The following is a 19,902-nucleotide window of genomic DNA, read 5'->3' as shown; positions in this document are numbered from 1 at the left end:
ACGGAGGGGAAGGGATGTGACTTTTGGACTGCACTCATGTAAGCAGAGGTGTGTGTATCCCTTCCTTCCCCATTTCCCCTCCTCGCCGCAGCTTGCGAAGCTATTAGACCATGCAGCCAAGGGCAATGCCTTAGGAAGATGGAACTCGGCAACAAAGTTGGAGCCAGAGCCCATGATCTCTGAGCACATGACCTAAGACACCATCCAGACCCTTCTGTGGGGGGAAATGGAAGAAAGTAGGCCAGTTTGTCACCTCACACACCTGAGGCGGCTACCAATGAAAGGGACGAGAGGGAAGAGTTGAAAAGGATGTGAAGTGATTGAAACCTTGTGCAGTACAGCAATCTGAAATAGTGCAGAGGCTGGAGAGACGGTTCTGTTAGTAAAATGTTTGTCAGGCAAGGAGGAGGACCTGAGTTTAAAAATCCCAACACTAACGAAACCAGCCAGGTGTAGTCCGATGTAAGATCAACGCGGTGAGCGAAGGAGAATCGATGGTTTTGCTGGCCGCTGGCCATGAGCTCCTGGGTCAGGAAGAAACCGTGCCTCAAAGAAGTAAAGTGGAGTGACAGGGAACCCTGGCCACCTTGCACACAAGCACACAGCTAGGCAGCCCACACACAGGAGTTTATGCACACATAAAAAATATATCGTGACCACTGTGGAGAAGGGAGAGGATCTTAAGAGTGAAGAATAATTGCCAGAGGACCCAGCAATTCTGCTTCTAAGTGGACTCTTCTCGTTGCATTCATTATTCACAGCAGCTGAAACGTGGATATGACCCAAGGCCCATTAAAGGACCAACAGCTAAGACAGACGTGGGGTCCGCTGGCCTTAAAAGGAAGGATAGCTGATTGTTGTACAAGGTGAGGAACCTTAAAGACACTATGCTCAGGGAAATACGCCAGTCACCTGGAGGCAAATGTTGCATGATCTCATTCACATGTGGCACTCACTGTAGTCGGAAACATGCAGACAGAAAGTAAGATGGTTGCCAGGGGCCGTGGGAAAGACAGGGATGGGTTGTTTTGAAGAAATAGACTTTAGAGTTTTGCAAGATGAAGTTATGGAGGAGGGTGGTATAGAATTACTTAACAGGATGTGCACTTAAAAACAGCAAAGATGGCGGCTGGAGAGATGGCTCTGCGGCTAAAAAGCACTGGCTGTTCTTCCACAGCAGCCGGAGGTTCAATTCCCAGCATGTACATGGACACTCACAACCAATCATAACTTCCAGGGGATCCAATGACCTCTTCTGACTTCCCCAGGGACCAGGTATTCACACTGTGCACAGACATCCATCCATGCAGCCAAAACGCCATATACATAAAATGTTGGGGGTAAGCTCTGGAGCCCAAGATTTCAGTCTTTATGGTAAATTTGATGTTTCTGGGAGCTTAGAGATGGCAGCTTGGGGGTTGTGGTCTGCTGGGGTTCAATACTGGGCCACCTGATCTAACCAGGCAGATGGGTCAGTTTCTCTGGTTTTTAAATCATGGTAAAATGTGCCAGTTTCATTTTTTTTTTTTTTTGAAATTTCATGTTAACCAGGCAGATGGGTCAGTTTCTCTGGTTTTTAAAGCATGGTAAAATGTGCCAGTTTCATTTTTTTTTTAGGAAATTTCATGTTGTGTGTCTTTCTTGAGGTGAGGACTCAGGAGAGCCGCTAGATCATCTCGGAAAGGTGAATGAGCACAGCAGATCCCCACTGCGTGCACCGGCACACTTGGCTAGCTCCTAAGACGACTTCTAGGCAGGTTAGTAAGCAGCACTTGCCCTGATCCACCTGTACATTGGATGTCCCTTCTCCCCGGTCCCCAACCCCTGAACTGAAGGAGGAACCTCTGAACAGAAAGGTCTCCAGATCCCTTTCCCTCAACCACTCTGAATCCAAATCCTCTTCTTAAATACTTTGAGCACCCTGACCAGAAGGTACCACCCACCTCAGCTGAGAAGGGAACAAAACTGAAAGCCCCAAGCCAGCATGGAGGGTGGCAGGAGATATGAGTGGCAGGGACTCCTAGAGGGAATGAAATGGGGGAGTTGGAGGCTCCTGGGTGAAGTGGGAGGGGGAGCTGGGGAACATATGATCAAGACAGGGCCTTTATATGTATGCAAGCAAAAGGACTTTAAAAGGACAGTCTAGTACTTTTTTAATAAAATAGTTCTGAAAGGCAGGTTTGCCACTGAATTCCCACTCTCCTTGTGTTATCTCCAAAGCCGGGAATATCCTAAGCCCATTGTTTACCATTCAGAAGGTTTCTCCAAATCACACGCAGGCAGTGCTGCACATTTTTATTTACAGAAAACACAAATAAAGCATTTCAATTTTCATTTAGCAAACTGATTCACATATTTTTGTCTTTTTTTTATATCTTTTTGGCACAAAGAAATATCACAGAGGGACCCCAAGATCAATCAGAAATTTCTAAGATTCATTAGCCATTACTGGTCTAGGGGTAGACACAAGACTCAGACAGACAAGCTCACCACAAACCAAATAGAAAGAAAGTAATCCCAATTCACCTCACAGTAAAACCCTGCTCACCACCAGGCAAGGGTGTGCAGGAGGGATGGGTGCCCTGCTCCAGGGGAGGAGCAGGGAGGGGGTTGGGATGGACTCTTTTCTTAAACTGGGGGGTGTGGCCCCTTTGTGTCCATCCTATTACCTGGAGAAGACAATTGCAAAAACTACAAGCTATGTGCTGGGGTGCCTCTCGTCGTGTGCCTGTGTGCACACGTGAATGTGTGACTGGGTGCCTGTAAACATTGTCCCCATCCGCATAGAGACCCAGCAGCCTTGTGTCTAAATGGGGTGGGGGGCTGTAACCCCACATCACACGCCCTCTGCCCAGTGTTCCCCTCCAGAGACATAGTGCAAATTTCAGGGGCAGAAAGAGGCAGGAGGAAAGGGAGTGGACAAGGGCAAGAAGGATGCGCAGATGGCGTGGGAGAGGAGTAGACCCGGGGTGGGGGATTGTGTGGAAAGGACACACAAACAGGGTGGGAGAGGGAGGAGAGAGATAAGGCAACAGTTAAAAAACGGCCCGTAGTAGGTCCACATCAGCAAAACCAGAGCCACCTGCCTCCCACCCCCACCACACCCAGGTCACAAAAAAGGGCGGAAGTCGCGCTCCTCCACTAGGCTGATGGCTGGGTTCTTCAGCTCCTCCTCCGAGGTGGCCATCTTGTAGCCCAGCTGTGCCAGCACATGCTGGCAGGCGTTCTGAGCAAAGGCCACGATGTCATAGGAGAGGCGGAAGCGCCACTTCTCAGCTGTGGCTGCAGAGTTGCGCACTGTGCCGTATTTGTGCTTGCCCAAAGTGGGGTCACCCCTCGTATTGTTCTGGATCCAGCGTGCCACGTGACTGTCCAGGGGGATACCCAGGAATTCGTAGATCTCCTCTGTCTTCTTCATTGGATTCCTGGCCAGGTCCTCATAACGTACCAACATGTACTTGCCCTTGAGCCAGGAGGGCCGCATGAGGCCAGTAGACACAGAGCTAGAGAAATCCTCACACACTGTGGTCAGCTGGGTCACGTCCAGGTTGTAGGGCTTCCTCCCTGTGCCGTACCAAAGCCGCCAGAGTCGGTATGTGTCCCGGAAAGTCTCACTCCGAGAAGCTAAGATACCACGAGGGTCTCGCACCAGCTGGATGACCTTGAGATTCAACCTGGGGTCTTCCACTAGGGCCCGCAAGTCATTCACCTCAGGCACCCGCACAGTCTTGATGGCCACATGGCTGCGCTCACGACAAGCCTCAGCTGCCAAGGTCAGGTTCAGCAAGCCGCACTTACGCACACAGTCCCCCTCCTCCAGGATCAGGTCAGAGGCCCCAGGAGGGTCACACACAGGACGGGAACAGAGGACCCTGCTGGCCCCTCGGCGGAAGACCCGGTCGGTGGTGTGGTTGACCGGAGGTGGCTTGATGTAATTCTCCAGAAAGTAGAGATCACAATCATAAAGGCTCCTCAGCAGGTCCCGGCTGGCACCTAGCATGACCCTGCGGTCGGCGGGGCTCTTGCCCTGGGTGAAGCGGGGGATGAGCGTGTTCTGGACGTGGTAGAGAGGCTCAAACAGGTAGAAGACATCCATGTGCTGGTTGAAGAGCTGGCCCACAAAGGATGAACCACTGCGTGTGGTGGCCAAGATGAGGACGTGGGTCTTTCTGGAGAGGTTATAGGAGAAGGTGGGGCCCTCCTCACACAGCCGCTCTGCCAGCCCAGTTTCTGTCAGCCCAGGGCAAGTGTGGAAAGACTTGGCAGTGAATGTGCGGATGGCTGTGTACTGGATGGCAATGGAGGCCAGGGCGAGGAGGAGGACAGCCTTCCAGGAACATTGCATGGCTGGGCACCGTCATGGGGCTGCTGCTCCAAGGCACGGGGTCTGTGGGCAGAAGACAGCCAGGGGTTAAGTGCTTCCCACAGCCAAGAGCCACCATGGGATCCAGGAAAATACCCAGCCCCAACCCGGTGCTCACACAGCCCCTACCCATCACACATCCTGTAGGACCTACAGAGCACACACTCAACTGTCATCTTCTTGGTGTCTCCTGGGAGCTTCAAAGAGCTAGACAGACTCCATGAACCCCAAGAGCTAAATGAATTGTGGTTGCAGAGGCCTCCTATGTTGAGCTCTGGTTTTCCTAGCCCAGTCTACTTACTATGTCAAAGCCCAACTCCCCCAACTTCCACACTTAGGGGAGGGGGCTCAGGGAATGACTCATGCCACACCCCAACACTCCTTTGATCCCTGCCTGCATTTCCTGGATTTTAAGCATCTTCTAATCACACAGGCTGATACTCACCCTCCCAGACCATGGTCTTTTTCTATGTCCTCTTTTTACCCCTAGAGGAAGGATACACACCAAATTCCCCTCCACAAACAAATCCAGGAGAGCAGGGAGCCCTGTGCCCCATGAATTCTGAGTTGACAACAGAACCCAGCTGGACCAGGAACTGCCCACCCTGGGCCATGGCCTTTCTACCTTGCAAATGAGGAAGCCCAGCTACCTCCAGATGTGGACTTCCAGGCACCTGCAGTGTTGTGAGTCAACTGGCCTGGAGCAAGGGCAGGTTCCAGAGGCTAAGTCTCTCTGCACAGGACTCAGCTTGTTTCTGGTCCATAAAAGTGGGGGAGGGGGAGGAAGGGTATGGGAAAATGGGAAAGGGAAGCCTATGCCACGGGCTCACAATATACCCCAAGGCATGCTGCCTCAGCCACCAGAGATGCCAGGGATGCTTCCAGACTCAGTGCCAAGGAGCTCAACACTTACCAAAGGACTGCTGTAAAGGGGACCAGTGATTTGCGCTCTGCCTCAGGCCACAAAACATGACTTTTCCTGCTCCTCACACTGACTGCTATCTCAGGGCTCCAGCCGATCTAACATCACCCCTAAGCCGTGCAGCCCCAACTGTCAAACTGCAACCTCTATGTCCCACCCCTAACAAGCCATGATCCCTCTCCCCACACTAGGGCTCCTGTGGGCAGGAGCTGGCTAGCCTGTGTGCCCAAGTGTCTCAGGCCACCAGCCTAGGTGGGTTCTGAATTAGAAATGGATGGAAACAATTCTCACCTTCTGGAACTCAGCTGGTCCTGGGATGGAGGTGGCTCACCCCAGGCCTTCAGGTAGAGAAGGTCGCTCCAAAGGAACAGCTGGGGACAGGGGTCTTCTTCCAACCACATGCAGCACACACAGCAGTTACCTGAAACCAAAGGCTAATTTTACCAAGCCCAACCAAGTAAGACACCAGAGCCAGCACAACTCTAGTTAACACCTACTAAATGCTCACACAGGGCTAAGGCCTTTAGGTAAACAAACATTCACTCTGAAAGTAGGTATAACCCACAGCACAGGCAGCAGTGGCTACTGGGGCCTACCACCTGCTTCAACCAATCCCCATCTGGAACCTGTACAACCCCCCTGCCCCGGAACCTGCATACCTCCCCTCTAAGAAAACAACTCTGTTCCTCATGCTTAAGCACACTTGGCCTTCAAACAAGTACCAGATTATGTCCCAGCCCATCCACAAATCAGCACCGGAGGGACCAGAATGGAAGCATGTAAGTTTGTGAGTTCTGAGACGCAGAATGCATGGTAGGTATCTTTCTTGCCATGAGGTCCATTTATTGGTTGTCTCATGGCTGGCGTGTAAACTTGAATCCTTTGTGGACAACCTTCCCACAACAATCTGCTGTTGTCCTGGCTACTCTAGGAGACAAGTAGACCCCCAAGTCCCAAGCAAACAAGCGTTGTCATTTTGGGTACCCTGTCATCCCTTACAAACTGCTCTGGTAGGGCAGGGGCCCCCTCCCATTGCTCAGATGGAGAATTTAAAGACCACTCTATGACTTATGTGGGAAATATCAGGGACCCAAGTCCTTCTGCCTCAGGGTCAGACCAGTACATCTAATCCCTTCCTTGTCCCAAGGAAGAAAGTGGGGCTGCAGGCTCCGCTTGCCTGGGGAAAAGCACAAGGCCTCAGCCAAAATGGCCATGCCTTGGACTCTGAGGGTCCTATTTAAAGTGTGAAACACCATACTATGTGCAGAAATCAGCACCAAGTCACCACCAAGAGATAGTTATTAGAGGAAGCAGTACAGCCCAGATTCTTAGGAAGCTCTCGGTGTGATCAAAGTCACCCAATCTGGGGTTGGGAATTTAGTTCAGTGGTAGAGCGCTTGCCTAGGAAGCGCAAGGCCCTGGGTTCGGTCCCCAGCTCCGAAAAAAAAAAAAAAAAAGAACCAAAAAAAAAAAAAAAAAGTCACCCAATCTGGACCATACCCATCCTAGCCCCTGTGGCAGATGTCTCTGCCCCATGAAGGGAAGGCTGAGGGTCGTGGAGAGCCCTCTCTACTTTTTAATCCCAGGTCCCTGACAAGTGCTTCAGGGAATACCAGCCCTCTTTCTTCAGTTGTGACAACACTAAACTCAGCTGTGTTTCTTCATAGGCATCTACAGGCGATCCAGACCAACAGGCACCACTGATGAATTGATACCAAGGGAAGTCAGCACTCCCCAGGGGCTCCTGTGTCAGTGCCACACCCTCAGGCTCAGGGGTATGGTCCCCAACCCCAACCTCAAGGCTTGGAGGTCAGCACTTCACAACCCATTTGGCAGGAAAAAAAGTTGAGGCTCCTTGGGTTACAACAGCTTTTCCAAGTTCATGCCCGAAGAAGCAGGGTGAACCAAGATCCCAGCCAAGGCTAGGTGCTCTCAAAATCATGTTCAAAGCCAGTGGTTGGGTCTGCTCCTGGCCCATCCCTTATTTCATTCCCTTTGATTTGTACAAGATAGGTTTCCTTGGGCCTTCAGCCTGCAATTCCAACTCTAAAGATAGAACACACACTGAGTTTTTCTTCAGAGGGGAACCCTCTGTCTTGCCCAGAAGGGGACAGACTGTTCGAGCTCTTTCTCCCAATTTCCCTTCCCACCCCACTTGGAGAAACTCAAGGCCAGGTCTAAGGTGAGGAGACTTTTCAAAGTTCAGCATAAGCTTGATGCCCGGCTGAGGGCCATATGCCCGCCTTCCAGGAGGGCACAGCCAGAGCTGAAATGCTCTGTTCCCCGGCCAGCCTGGCACAGCCCAGCCCAGAGCTAGCCAAGGGTCCTTGGTATGCTGGAGGCATCTGCCCTGGAAACCAAAGGCCCTGGGGCCAGGTCCTGTTGTTCCCAGGCAAACCTTGGCCTCTGCAAGAGATTTCTCAATGGCCTGGTCCTCCAAGCCAGACTTGAGGGCCCACTACCCTTTCTGGGTTTCTAGAAGCTTCTGTTATGACCTCCCTCATTGGCGGATCAAGCCTTGGGCACAGAAGCCCAGAATCCACCTTTTTGTTGGAAGACAGAGGACCTGATGACCAGTCTGGATGGCTCAGACTGCAGCTCTACGGTCAGGTTGGGAGTGGAGAATGCTGTACAGGGAAGCTGTAATTTGCAGCTAAGGGCTCAAACCTGCCTGCATGTCAGTGGCTAAGCACACACTGCCAGTTGGGCCCAAACGTCCCTGTCCCCATCTATAAAGGTGGCCTGAACAAAGTAATGTTTGTAACTGACCTGAACCATTTTTCATGCCCAACATTAGGACAAGATTCTGCTTTGTGTTTGTCAAGTGACCTCTGACACCAGCCCCATGGAACCCAGCTCAACTGTTTATCTGCTGAGAACCTTGCCTAGATCTCTGAATTTTGCTTTTTATCTTGGGGAAGCACCTCAGAGCTAGATACCTGTACTCTTAGAGTCTGCTCTGACAGAGGGAGACCTCTGTAGGGCTTTGCCCACAACCCCTTCCCAAACCACTTGCCCTGCTAGAATTTTCTGTGCCTGGCTGTGGCGATGGTAGTCCTGCTTCCCTCTAGTGGGAAAAACTGGTAGTACAGCCTCCTAGCTCTTGTCTTTTTGCTGTGTTAGAAATTCAGGCCTAACAGTGAAAACAAAGGAACAACCGTGATAGAAATACGTTGCTGCAGATTGCAGTGAAGAGTGATGATGGCTTCTGAGACATGGGGATACTCTTCCTCAGCTGCACCCCAAGAGGCAAGCAGCAATAGGCAGTCTGGCTTTATCCTGACCTTTACCCCTGCACAGCCCTCACACCTCATGCTGCCCAGGCTGGAGAAGGAGTGTTGAACAGAACACCTCAAACAGGAGTGGCTTGCAGCTTCTGCCTATCCCTAGACAAGTGACACTGGGTCAAGACCTACACTTCTGTCCCTGGGGAATTCCTCTAAAACAGTAACAAGGACCTCTCTGCCTTTGGAAGATCCCACCCCATGTTCAGGTCCAGTTAAGGCTAAGTCCACACCAGACAGAGAGAACCCCTGTGGACTGTGGGAAAACTCAAGTCACTCTCCAGAAAAAGTCCATGCTCTATGTCTCTGCCACCCCCCAACAACCACAAGCCCCAGCCTGATCCCTCATCCCCACTGTCCTCAAGGACCCAAGGACCCAAGGGCTCTGCCCTTCACCGAGCCCCTCGTGCCACCCTTTGGGATCTCGGCATACCACAGCAGAGCAGCTTACCTTCCCTGTTCCACAGGCTCCTTGGAAACACAGCCCATCCTCCCAGAAAAGGCTCCCTGTGCCCAGTTTTGCACACACAATTTGGATGGTTCTGAAGCTCCTGAAGGGAGGGTATAGGCTACTGCTTTACTTCACAGAAACTGGGCTCCCTCGTTACTGACCAGGCTGCCTTTCTGATTGAGGCAGAGGATGCTCATGGAAATGAGCCAAAGACAAACAAAAAACTACAGTCAAGAAAGCCACAAAACACATGTGTTCAGTTGCGCCATTGGTTAGGGCACACAACACATGAACGGCCCTTGGAACCTTGTGCACTGTGCCAGTAAGTATGGCTGTCTGGGAGGAGGAGACCCAAGAGCCTACAAAGGAGTGAGAACAGTTTGCAACAAGCTTTGAGTTTATTATCTGTGGAGATAACGGTGACCTTGTTCCCATAGAGGAGCTAGAGTGGTGTCTGAGGACAGAGTTGGCAACTGAAAACAGTCCGACACCTCAGTCCAGCCTTGAGGCTTTCTTCTTTGCCCCAGGGACACTGCTTATCAGCCTTTCTCCTTCCCAACGTTCAACGAGTCTGGTCAAGACTTCCTTGTCCTAACACGAAGCATGAGCCCTGCTCTGGTGGACATGAGGACTTGTGGTTGGCTGGAGGCTGCTGAGGTCGGACAGAACCTGCAGCAAGTAGGACCTCAGAAGGTCCTGGAAGTTCTGCAGGAAGTGGCTGAGGCTAAGCTCACACAAGTGACTTCTTCAAAATGCTCTTAAAGTGGCATGGGGAGCAGGGAACAGAGCAAGGGAACGTGAAGCCAAATATCCACTACCTGAACCAAGCCAGGACACAGGGATTCCAAGGCTCCAGCATGCCATGCCGTGCTGTGCAGACATCTGAGCAGGGGAAAAAGGACTTGGGCAGGGAGAAAGTTAGCTGGAAGGTAGCCTCGGGAAACTACGTGTTTTAACCTGTCTGGCCAGCCCTGACTGACCATCGATGTTTGTTTAAAGGCTAAACTAACAAAACAGCCAGGAGATTATTTTCCCTCTCAAGGAAAACTCCATCATGAAAATGAGGCAACAAGAAGAAAAGATTGTGAAAGTCAGCTCTAAGAGCCAAGTAATTTGTGGGCTTATGGGATAGAGCTTCCTGGCAGCCAATGAGAAACGAGAAGTAACTCAGTTACATGCTTCATGAGATCCAGGAGATAAGAGTAAAGCATCTGATCAAAAGACATTTGGCTCAGAGAGGCTGGGATCACAAGATCTCCCAAGAGGTCTCCAAAGCCACACAGCACCATGAACCCAAGATCCCACACCTCACAGAACCCCAGGACTGGTTCCCTAGGGCTGTGTGCTGGAGCAACCCTCAGAATTAGCAAAATGAAGAATACAGAGTGACCACGCAGGGATGGCAGCCAGTCCGGGGAACACTGGAAGCTTCCCTTTGGTACCAGGCCCGTGTCCACTTTAAGCTCAGTAAGGTCTACAGGTCTGTCCTGCAGGACCTGCGTGACACAGCAAGGTGGTCTATGCCCAGCCTCTGGAGCTCTGAGGCAGTACCAGACCCTCTTTTGAGCATACCCAGCAGGAACGGGTCTTAAGGACAGGGTCCTCAAGGCAGACCCAACCATACAGAGAGTCAGAGAATCCTTTATCTTTTCACCATAGACAGAGTTGAGTGAAACCTCCAGGCAGGTCATTCTAGTGCCCATGGGAGATGGCACTGACATTCATCTCAAGCCTCTGTGTAAAGTAGGTGGGCACTGGAGGAAGGATCTGCATAGGGGGGTTGGGTGAGAACCTCGCTCCAGCTATTTGATGGCTCGGAAGCCTGGAACGAGACGCTCAACCTCGGCTGGCCTCTGTCACACTGAATGAAAGAAACAGGGCTATCACAGCCGGAAGCAGGAAGCTGGAAGCCGAGGATACAACAGCTCAATATAACCTGTGTACAGGCAAGACTCATGAAAGGGTTTCCACTGGTCTAGACCACAACCCTTGGAAAAGTTCACAGGTGCGGCTTGAGTACCACGTGCAGGGCCCTCAGCTTTAAAGGAAGGAAGCAACTTCTATCCAGTGTCCGGTGGCCTGGGAGCAAAGCCCTCTCTGCTGTGGGGTGAGTGACTATCCTCCTGTGTCGACACAAGGGCCTAGTGTACAGGAACCTGAGAGGAGAGATGAGTCAGAAGGCTGGTCCCTGTCTCAGCCGGGCCAGTCTGTGGGAGGCGGAACTACTGCCCCAGCACTAGACGGAAAAGCCCTGGTTTCCTGCCCCCCTCCCCCCGCTGCTCAGCACAGCCACAGCCTGTCCAGTCAGAAAAGTACGGAGCCCCACCCACTGGATCCTGGCTTGGATGAGAGACTATCAACAGGAGCCTGAACCGCCCACAGCGACACACAGCAGGCAGCTGGCAGAGGGACCTCCCGTTTCTACATCCTTAGATCCTTATGCGTCTCCAGCCATCTGCATGAGGCCCAGCTGCCCTGTGTGTACAAGAGATGGGTTGGGACAGTGAGAGAGGATGGGGCACCAGGGATCACCTGAGTCTTGAGGCTCAAGTGGGATGGAGCCAACCTAGCGACGACAAGACCTGGATACCACAAATAGGTTTTCTCCCTGATGAGGAGCAGAAAGGCTCAAACAAGTGGGAAGCCCAGCCAGCAAAAATCAGCTAGTCTACATGCAAGGAGGATACCCATTCAATGCAATGACCCACACTCTGGTTGCAACCACAGAGTAAGCCCCAGGCCACACCTAAGGACAACCAGGACACCGGAGGGCAGATGCAGAACCAAGAAGGTCAGCCCAGATAGGCTAGAGAAGCTCATGCCCTTACCACCCACCCTCAGCCCAATCCCTACTGACAAGATCAGGTTCTGATGGTGTCACCTGCTGGGGACAGAGGCTGCTTATGGCTTCCCACCCTGGCATGTGAATGGACCTGGCTTTCTCAGTGCCTCCCAGGGTTCTCCCTTCCCTGCTGAATGACAGGAGCAAAGATGACCACAAGTGGATGTGTCTCTGTTACCTTCTGCACCCCCCAACTTGGGGCTCCAAGAGAGTTACGACCTAGAAGTTTTAACCCAGGAGTGCAACAATAGTCTGCAGCCAGAGAACTTCAGAGAATGACTTTATGACTACAAGGTGTGGACTGAATAGCAGGACTTAGTTAGGCTCAAGGCCTGGAGACTCTCTCTACACTCAGACCTCACCACCAAAGCTGGCACCAAGGACATGCCTGCATGTCTCGTTTGCTGCCTCTCGGGTAACAGAACTAGGGAGTATCACACTCTGCCCATGCTCCTGACAGGTAGAATGAGCATCTCTGGTCACTGAGGAAAGACATCCAGCATGAGGTGTAATGTACCTGTTCCCCCAGAATTCAGAACCATCACCCCAGGAGACCTACTGCAAGCTCAGAGTGCAGACAGAGCTGTGTCCACGTCACAAGCAAGACTTAGAAAGGTTATATAATAGACCAGAGAGACATCAAGTAAAGGTGACTGCCAATGAGCCTGATGTTCTGACCTCCTCCTCCTCTGACCTCAGGTGCTACAGCATACACACATCCGCATACATACATCCACATGCACACACACACAATAGATAATATGTAATGCCCTCTTTAAAGAGAGAACACTTAGATGGATGGATCACACAACTCAGATATAGTAGTGTGTGTGGTGGAGGGGTGCCCCAGTCTCCAAGCCTGCCTATCTGCCTCCCTTCCTTTTCCCTCCAGCCTCCTGCAAATTTTGGAGGCCACTTAGTTTCCCTGACCCTGCTGACCCATAGTCCAGGCCTAAGCAGTACAGGAGGGTGGAAGCCGGAACCCTAAGCCTTAGGCAACCGGACCCTCTCTGAGCCTGGCACAAAGGAAGGGAAGGTCACGCCCAGTTCTCAGGACTAAACGGAATCCAGTACAGTGACTTCTCACCTGCCTGTCATTTTCTCTATCCTGCAGGATCCTTGAAAAACAGCTCCAGGGATCCCCTCCCCAACACAGTGTGGAGCTCGGGATACCTGCACACTCAAATGTCCCAAATAACTCACAGGCACCCCACAGACTCCAAAGAAAAGCAGGACCTTGCCTTCCTCCCCATCCCCGTGAAGGAGGCCATGCTGCCAGCAATTCCCAGCTTACAGCCTTCCAGCTCTAATCAAGGAACAAACACAGAGAGAATCTCTAAACATTTAGAAAACTCAGGAACCCTGTGCCCCCACACGGCACCATGGGGATTTATAGAGAACAAATCATGCCTGACAAACTTGATAGCTTTCTTGATAGAATTACAAGACCCGTAGATGAAGGAAATGCAGGCAGGGTAATATATCTTGATTTTTAGCAAAGCATTTGATACAGCGCCTCGAGTAATCTTACAAAATTAATTCAAACAGACTTGGCCCTCAGGTCTTGTCATGGGGCCTAAAGGCAGGAGGGGCCATGTCCCAAGAGTCCTGAGTGGAGGAGGCAAGGCCACGGGCAAGGGCTGGAAGACGAAGAGTCTGGGAGCGGAGGCAGGGCTGCCCAGCCTGTGCCAGGCCAGATCTTATCTAACATCTTCATTAATGATCCTGAGAGAGGGAGTAAACAGTCCACTAATGAAATTTGCAGAGGATATTAAATTGTAAGGTGTTGTGAACACCAATGAGGATAGCAAAGTGGTCTAGCGAGACTCAAGAAAGGAGACCCCATAGCTGGCAGCGATGGACTGGGGTGGCGGAGGAAGGCAGTTACCAAGCTTCTTGGAGAGCCAAGGGTGGGGAAGAGATCTCCCCTGCCCCCAGGCTGCTGTGCAGATGAGAAGAGGTGACAGCTAGCTTAGGCTCTGGCCTGGCTGAGCGGGCAAACCCCAGGAGTTTTATTTTTGGCATCTGTGAATAGAAGAGCCAGCAGACAGCTCCTGTGCAGCTCAAGAGAGCTGGAAGGGGTGGGTGCCGGGAGTTTGGGGAACTTGAGGCAGAATTCCCCTTATAGTGGGCAGGTGAAGGAGACTGTCACTGCCAGTCTGAATCTTCCTAGGCCATTCTCCCCAGCCCACTACGCTCCCCGATGATTCTGCTGGGGTTGGCACTGTTAAAATAAACCTCTCCCTGCCCCACCAGCTGGGCAATGGAGGCTTCAACCTATCGACTGTGCTGATTCTCATTACCTGATGGGCCTGCCTCTCCAGGATCTGGGGACTGGGGCTGAGCCCTTCTCTCTGTCATGGGCTCCTTTCTACCTATATGTCTCCTGTCCTAGCCCCATGGAGTTCGGCAACCAACCCTCTCTCAGGAGGCTGAGGCAAACCCATGTGCCCTTGGAGGGCTTTGTCTTAGAAGCTTCCTGGGCAGGTAGAGTCTCAAATAAGAGCCAGGCTGCAGAGTACCAGGCTGAACAGTCCTAAATAAATCTCTATGGGATGAGAGGAGTGTCTGACTCCCGGCACGGGGTTGCCAGGGCTACGGGGGACCACTCTTCCCAAGCAGGCCAGCCCAGACAGATGTCAGACTGCCTGCTGGGAGCCAGGGGAGGGAGCCAGATAAACCCCTCCCCATGAGATAAGTAACCACAACACTCTCCCCACACACCCTGTGGTTTTGTTCTGTGCTTCACATTAATAAACTTGACCTTCGGGGTCTATTAGGTGATAAGTCTTGCAACCCTCAGTTTACAAGGAAAGAAACTGAGGCATTGATAGGTCACTGGAAGCTTGGGAACCTACCCAGAAGATCCCTGGAAGGGTCAGTTGCCTGCCTTGTAAGGGCCCCCAAGGAAGAAACCCTTGTGTGGAGAGAAGCAGCCTCCCCTCCGGAGGCCAGAACCTGTCTTACTCATCTATCTTTCCCACCAAAGGGAGTTGGTCCAGCTCCATCACACTTGTGGAGCCTGATTTTACTGTATGGTTCCCTCCCCCTCCCAATGCCTCACTACATCGAGTCCTCTGAACAAGTCTGTTTCCATGGAAACCATACAGTGACTCAGGGCTTCGGGACCTTCTCTGAACCAGATTATGACTGTCAAGCGTTCCCTCCTCAGCACCAATTCAGACTCTCTGTATAAGGCTGGGGCTCAGCAAATGGGCAAGAGGGGCCTGGGGGCGGGGCATACAAACCAGGCCTCACTCAGAACCTGACACCCAGGGCTCCTGGGAGAGAGGACAGAGAATCTAAACCCACACCTTGAATCAGAGCCTACACTGAGCAGATGTGTCATGGGGGCAGGGTAGGAGGAGGTGGGCTAACTTAGGATACTCAAAAGGAAACCATCAACCCAAAGCCTCACAACCACTCAGCAAAGAGGGAAATTTGGATTTGGAGTTGAGGAGGGGGTTCTGCTCTGAGATGAAGAAGCAAGTCAGAAGCAAGGTGTTAGGGGAAGGAGAAAGGTGCGCGATCTCAAAGCTCCAGCAATATTGGGAGGATAATGAGCATGGCTTCCTCTCACTTGCACACCCCTCCTCTCTCCACAGCTTCTGTGACCGGGACTGCTGGTCTTGAGCCAACTCACCCACCAAGATCAAGGATCAAGGAGGACAGCAAGCAATGAAAGTTTGCAGTGCCAGCCTCCTGCAGGGGTCCAAGACCCAAGGGCAAACCTACCCCTCCCTTCCTCAGCAGCTCCCTAAAGACCCAAGAGGGCGGGGAATAGACTAGGTTGGAAGCTTGATACCTCCCTGGTGAATCCAGTGTGTGAGTCATGAGGATTGAAGCACTTTGAAAAAGAAACAGGGTCATCACGATGCCTAGAAGTGTGGCAGCTACTGAGGACTGGAGCCTGGGAATTGCCTGCCAGGTAAGAGCTCTTTGTGAGACAGCCGGGCCCCATCTAAGGGGCTAAGGAACCCGAGAAAGTAGCCCCCTGGCCTATGAGTCCATCTCTATCTGCCTCTTACATCCACTGGTAGCTTTGCTTTCCCAAACGGCCCCTAGTTCCTTGCCCAGCCAGCATGCTTGTCTCCTGCCACCATCATAGGTCTCTTCTGTCCCTAGGCTCCTGAAGATGGTGGGCTGAATTCCTGTCCCTGTGTGGACATGCACCTGCTCCCCATCCCGGTCCCAGCCTCAACGTCTCAGTGGTCAGCTATAACATCCCTGGCACCTGAACCCCAAAAGCCTTGGTGTCCAGAAGCCTCTTGCTTAAACGGTTGTTAAGCCCATCCGGAAGCGGGCACTAAGGAATGTAATCTGAAAAAGGAGCAGACCTAGAATAGAGAGAGGTGGCATGGTGAGGTACCTGCAATCAGGCCAAGGTGCCACCCTAGCAGGACCTTGAGGTCTTACCTTCCTTCCTCAGTTAGCTTGGCCTTTTAACCCATGGAAAGCTAGGGCCACTGTCTATTGATACTGTAAAGTCAAACACTGTGTCCCTCCCTGAACCCTGAGAGAAGCTGACCACCCCATATCCTACTCAGAGAGGAGCTAGGATTGTTTTGGCCTCGCGTGGGAGAGCTCTGCACTGTCCCCCCTACTAAGGGCCCAGCCCATCACCAGCATGGTAGAAGCCAATACAAGACCGAGTCTAGAAGCAAGAAGCCTGGACAGCGCTTTGCCTCAGGGTGTAAGCCTGGTTTGGAAAGTTAGAGGAGGCACAGGGTCTCTGGCAGCCTCTGCGGCGTCTAGCAGACTGTTACACGATGAACCGGGAGCAGACACCCAAGCGCGTTCCGCAGCAGAAAGGGAGCCCCGGGCTGACGCTCATCCCAAGTTTGCTGCCCTCGCCAGAGGAGGAGGTCAGGGGCGATCCTGGAGCTCCCGGGAGGGCTACCAGCCCCGGTCAGCCCCTCCCAGAGCCCAGCACTCTGCGGTCCCCGGCCACCGCCTCCGCGCACTGCCCGGAGACACCGGCCCCGAGCTAGGGGCGTCTCCCGCCGCGCCCGCGCCCCTCCCGGCTGCTGCGGTGCAGTCCGCTCCCGCCTGCCCCGGGGCCCGTGGGCCCGGCTGATACCTGGTGGCCTGCGCGCCCGGAGCCGCTGCAGCGCCCAGCGTCGGCTCCATCCTCGGTCTGGAGTCAGGCTCGCCGGGGGCCCGCGGGTGGTGGTGGCGGTGGCGGAGGCATCCTCCTCCTCCTCCTCCCGCGCCCTGTTTCTCGGCCTCCCTCCTCCCGAGCCTCTTCCTCCGCCTCCGCGCGTCCCTCACGGGCCCCTCTCCATGGCCCGGGGGCGCTAGCCCCGGGTGGCTCGCTCACCACAGTGTTGTCTTTTCCTGAGCAGAGAAAGAAAGATGAGAGAGAGAGAGAGAGAGAGAGAGAGAGAGAACGTGGGCCAGAGGGGCGCAGGGTCAGGCACCGGGACCCCGAGCACTGCAGCCCCAGGCTCCGGAGGACAGCAGCAGCCACGGAGGCCGGAGCCTCACGGAGTACCCTCCTCGAGTCCTCGAGCCGAAATCGGCGGTGGCCGCTTCAATGCCGAGCTAGCTGGTGGTAGGCGCTGCGGTCCCGGCTCCACCCCCAGCGCCGCCCGCCCCCTCTCCGCCCGACCCCGTCAGCGCGCGCCCTCCCGCCCCCCGCGCAGCCCAGGCGGGGAGCGCTGGGACACCGCTACTAGCAGAGCCCCGAAGCCAACCCACCGGCCGGCCGAGGCAACCACGCCCACCCCAGAGTTGAGGGGGCCAGGCGGCTGGAGCACCGGTATCTCTTGGCCTGTCCTCTCCCCTGCACCCCAGACTAACGAAGCATGGCTCTATCCACACAGCCAAAGCCTCTGGACACCCAAGTCTGGCTACAGATCCAACCAGACTCTGGCTCCCTTTGCCCAGCCAGGGCAACCAAAGACTCCTAAATCCAGAACTAAAGTCTATATTCCACTACATACCCCTCCCCCCTGCTTCTCTTCCTTCACCCACAACTAAAGAAATGTTTCACTTGCCAGATCCTGTCATCCCTTTTCAGTGGGGCCTGGGCAGAGCTGGCGGGTTAGTCGGACACTAGAGTTCCTTTGCCCAGTCTCTCGCCAGTCCCTTCCTCCTAGGCTGCATCTGTCTTCCCAGGTAGAAACCAGTCCACAAGCTGCACTTGTGGGATCAGAACAGCCACAAAGCCCTGGCACTACAGTGGTCCTTCCTTCGTCCTCTGCACAAATATTGACTGAGCTTCTCCTGCATGTCATAAGCACCAAACACTTGCTAGTGACAAGAGAAACATACCCCTGAGCCCTCAGTGTGGCCTGGAGGAAAAACAGAGTAAGCCAGCAGAGGAATGTCTGTGGCCCTGAGCTGGATCCTGACCTGTTTCCACCTGAAGATGCGTAGGTGTGTTGCAGAGCTCGGAACAGGAGATTGTCCGTAGGCAGTGGTAGATTTCGTCCAAAGGGGTAGTGATGGTCCAAAGGAGTGGGCTTCTGTCTCTGCCATCTCTTAAGTCTCCTAGAATCATTTCCACAGTCTGTCCATCTGTCACTCCTGCTACAACAGGAGTTTTTAAAATGAGGTTATATTCACCTGGAGTTTCCCAGGGCAGAGGAGCCCTTGTGGGTCTGCTGTGTGACCCCAGGATGCAGCCCCTCTGTGCCTCGGTTTTCTCACAGGGAAAGTGGAGATGCTTTTTCTGATCTCCTAGAACAACAACTACATGTTAGCTGTTGGTTTGGAGTGATGTTCATTTGCTCACTACAAAGAGAATAATGTCTAGACTTCTCTGGGAGACCTCAAGAGGCGTATCTTCAGAGAAGTCTCCACGAGGAACCAAAGGACATGAAGGCCCCTGCTCCAAGGGTCCCAGTAGGCCACGTGGCCATTTGTCTTGGTTACAGTTGCCAACTCCTAAATATACACTCCTGTCCCCCGCTACCTCCTCAGAGAAGGCAGTGACATCCACTTTCCTGATATCCCTGAAGCAGCAGCTGAAGCTGCAGCTCTACACAGGAGCTCCCCCTGCGGCCACGGCTGTGGGCCAGTCCTCAGCCCTAGCACCAGAGTGGCCGCATAGGTTCAGTCACCTGCTCACCCTCGTGGTAAGTGGCTGTGTTTTGAAATGGCCACGGAGAGAAAGCTGGTCTTGCAGGAGCACTCCAGGTTTCAGACCCCTCTCGTTTGTCCATGAACAGCCTGGCTTCCATCACCCTGGATGAACCAGAACTGTCTCTTTGACCTAGGTTAATCCCAGCCTGAATCTCAGTTACACCAGAATAGTCAGGGCTTAGAGGCTTCCCTATCTCCCACTCTCTGGTCCCAGAAAGTCATTTTTCAAACTCTGCTATATTTTGGATGGAGAGGACGGTGAGGTTAAAATGTAAAGAGGGAGTGGAATTGGGGAAAATACATTTAAACTCTGAAAATAGACAAAGACCTGGTCTCAGAGGTACCGTGATTCTGTTTCCAGTTACCATGTTTCTTAGTTGCCTACCATGTGCAAGGAAGGCACTGTGGTAGGTGCTGTCAGGGAGGGAGAAGCAAAGGCTTTGTGCTCGGGAAACTAGAAAGTTTGGCTACTGCACAGTGACACAGCAAATAGTCACGGGGGAGGGGGACAGGGGAGAGGGGCTGGAGGGGCGCCTCAGCCATTAAGAGCACATGCGGCTTTACAGAGGCCTCTTCAGTTCTCAACACCCATGTTGAACAGTTCACAAGTGCCTGTGGTTCCTGCTCCAGGGGGATCTGATGCCCTCTTCTGGCCTACATTCACACACACAGACACACGCACACATAGATATACGTAAAACAAATGTTAAAAAAACAAAAAACAAAAAAACGAAACACAACTTTAGAAAGAATTGAACATTTGAATTTTTCTAAGTGGCCTGGGAAGCCAGGGGAAGGAAGATAAAATAAAGCCTTGGAGGAAAAGCCTTCCTTCCGGAAGAGTTTCCTGGAGGAGGAGGAAACTCCAGGAACTGCAGCTGTGGATGGACAGGTCACACAAGGCAAGAGAGGAAACAGCAACCAGCCTGACCCTTTGGTGGTGGGTAAGAA

The 19,902-nt window shown here is 52.9% G+C and overlaps 1 protein-coding gene across 10 annotated transcripts in view; it reads right to left on the bottom strand.

Annotated features, from left to right (window-relative positions):
• Positions 1-2,259: 2,259 nt before the first annotated feature.
• The window catches only part of Chst1 (carbohydrate sulfotransferase 1), a 64,386-nt gene continuing 46,743 nt past the window's right edge, over positions 2,260-19,902 (bottom strand). For 3 of the 10 annotated variants that reach the window (XM_087650866.1, XM_087650871.1, XM_087650872.1), the window contains 3 exons: positions 18,220-18,396; positions 5,577-5,706; positions 2,281-4,387 (listed from right to left, as the gene is read on the bottom strand). In XM_087650866.1, the coding sequence (XP_087506992.1) occupies positions 3,110-4,345 (1,236 nt within the window). In that variant the 5' untranslated portion in view covers positions 4,346-4,387; positions 5,577-5,706; positions 18,220-18,396 and the 3' untranslated portion in view covers positions 2,281-3,109. 10 annotated transcript variants of the gene reach the window in all.

This window comes from Rattus norvegicus, chromosome 3, assembly GCF_021556685.1.
Source record: "Rattus norvegicus strain SHRSP/BbbUtx chromosome 3, alternate assembly SHRSP_T2T, whole genome shotgun sequence".
In the NCBI taxonomy this organism is placed as follows: domain Eukaryota; kingdom Metazoa; phylum Chordata; class Mammalia; order Rodentia; family Muridae; genus Rattus; species Rattus norvegicus.
This window is presented reverse-complemented; position numbering and strand designations above follow the sequence as displayed.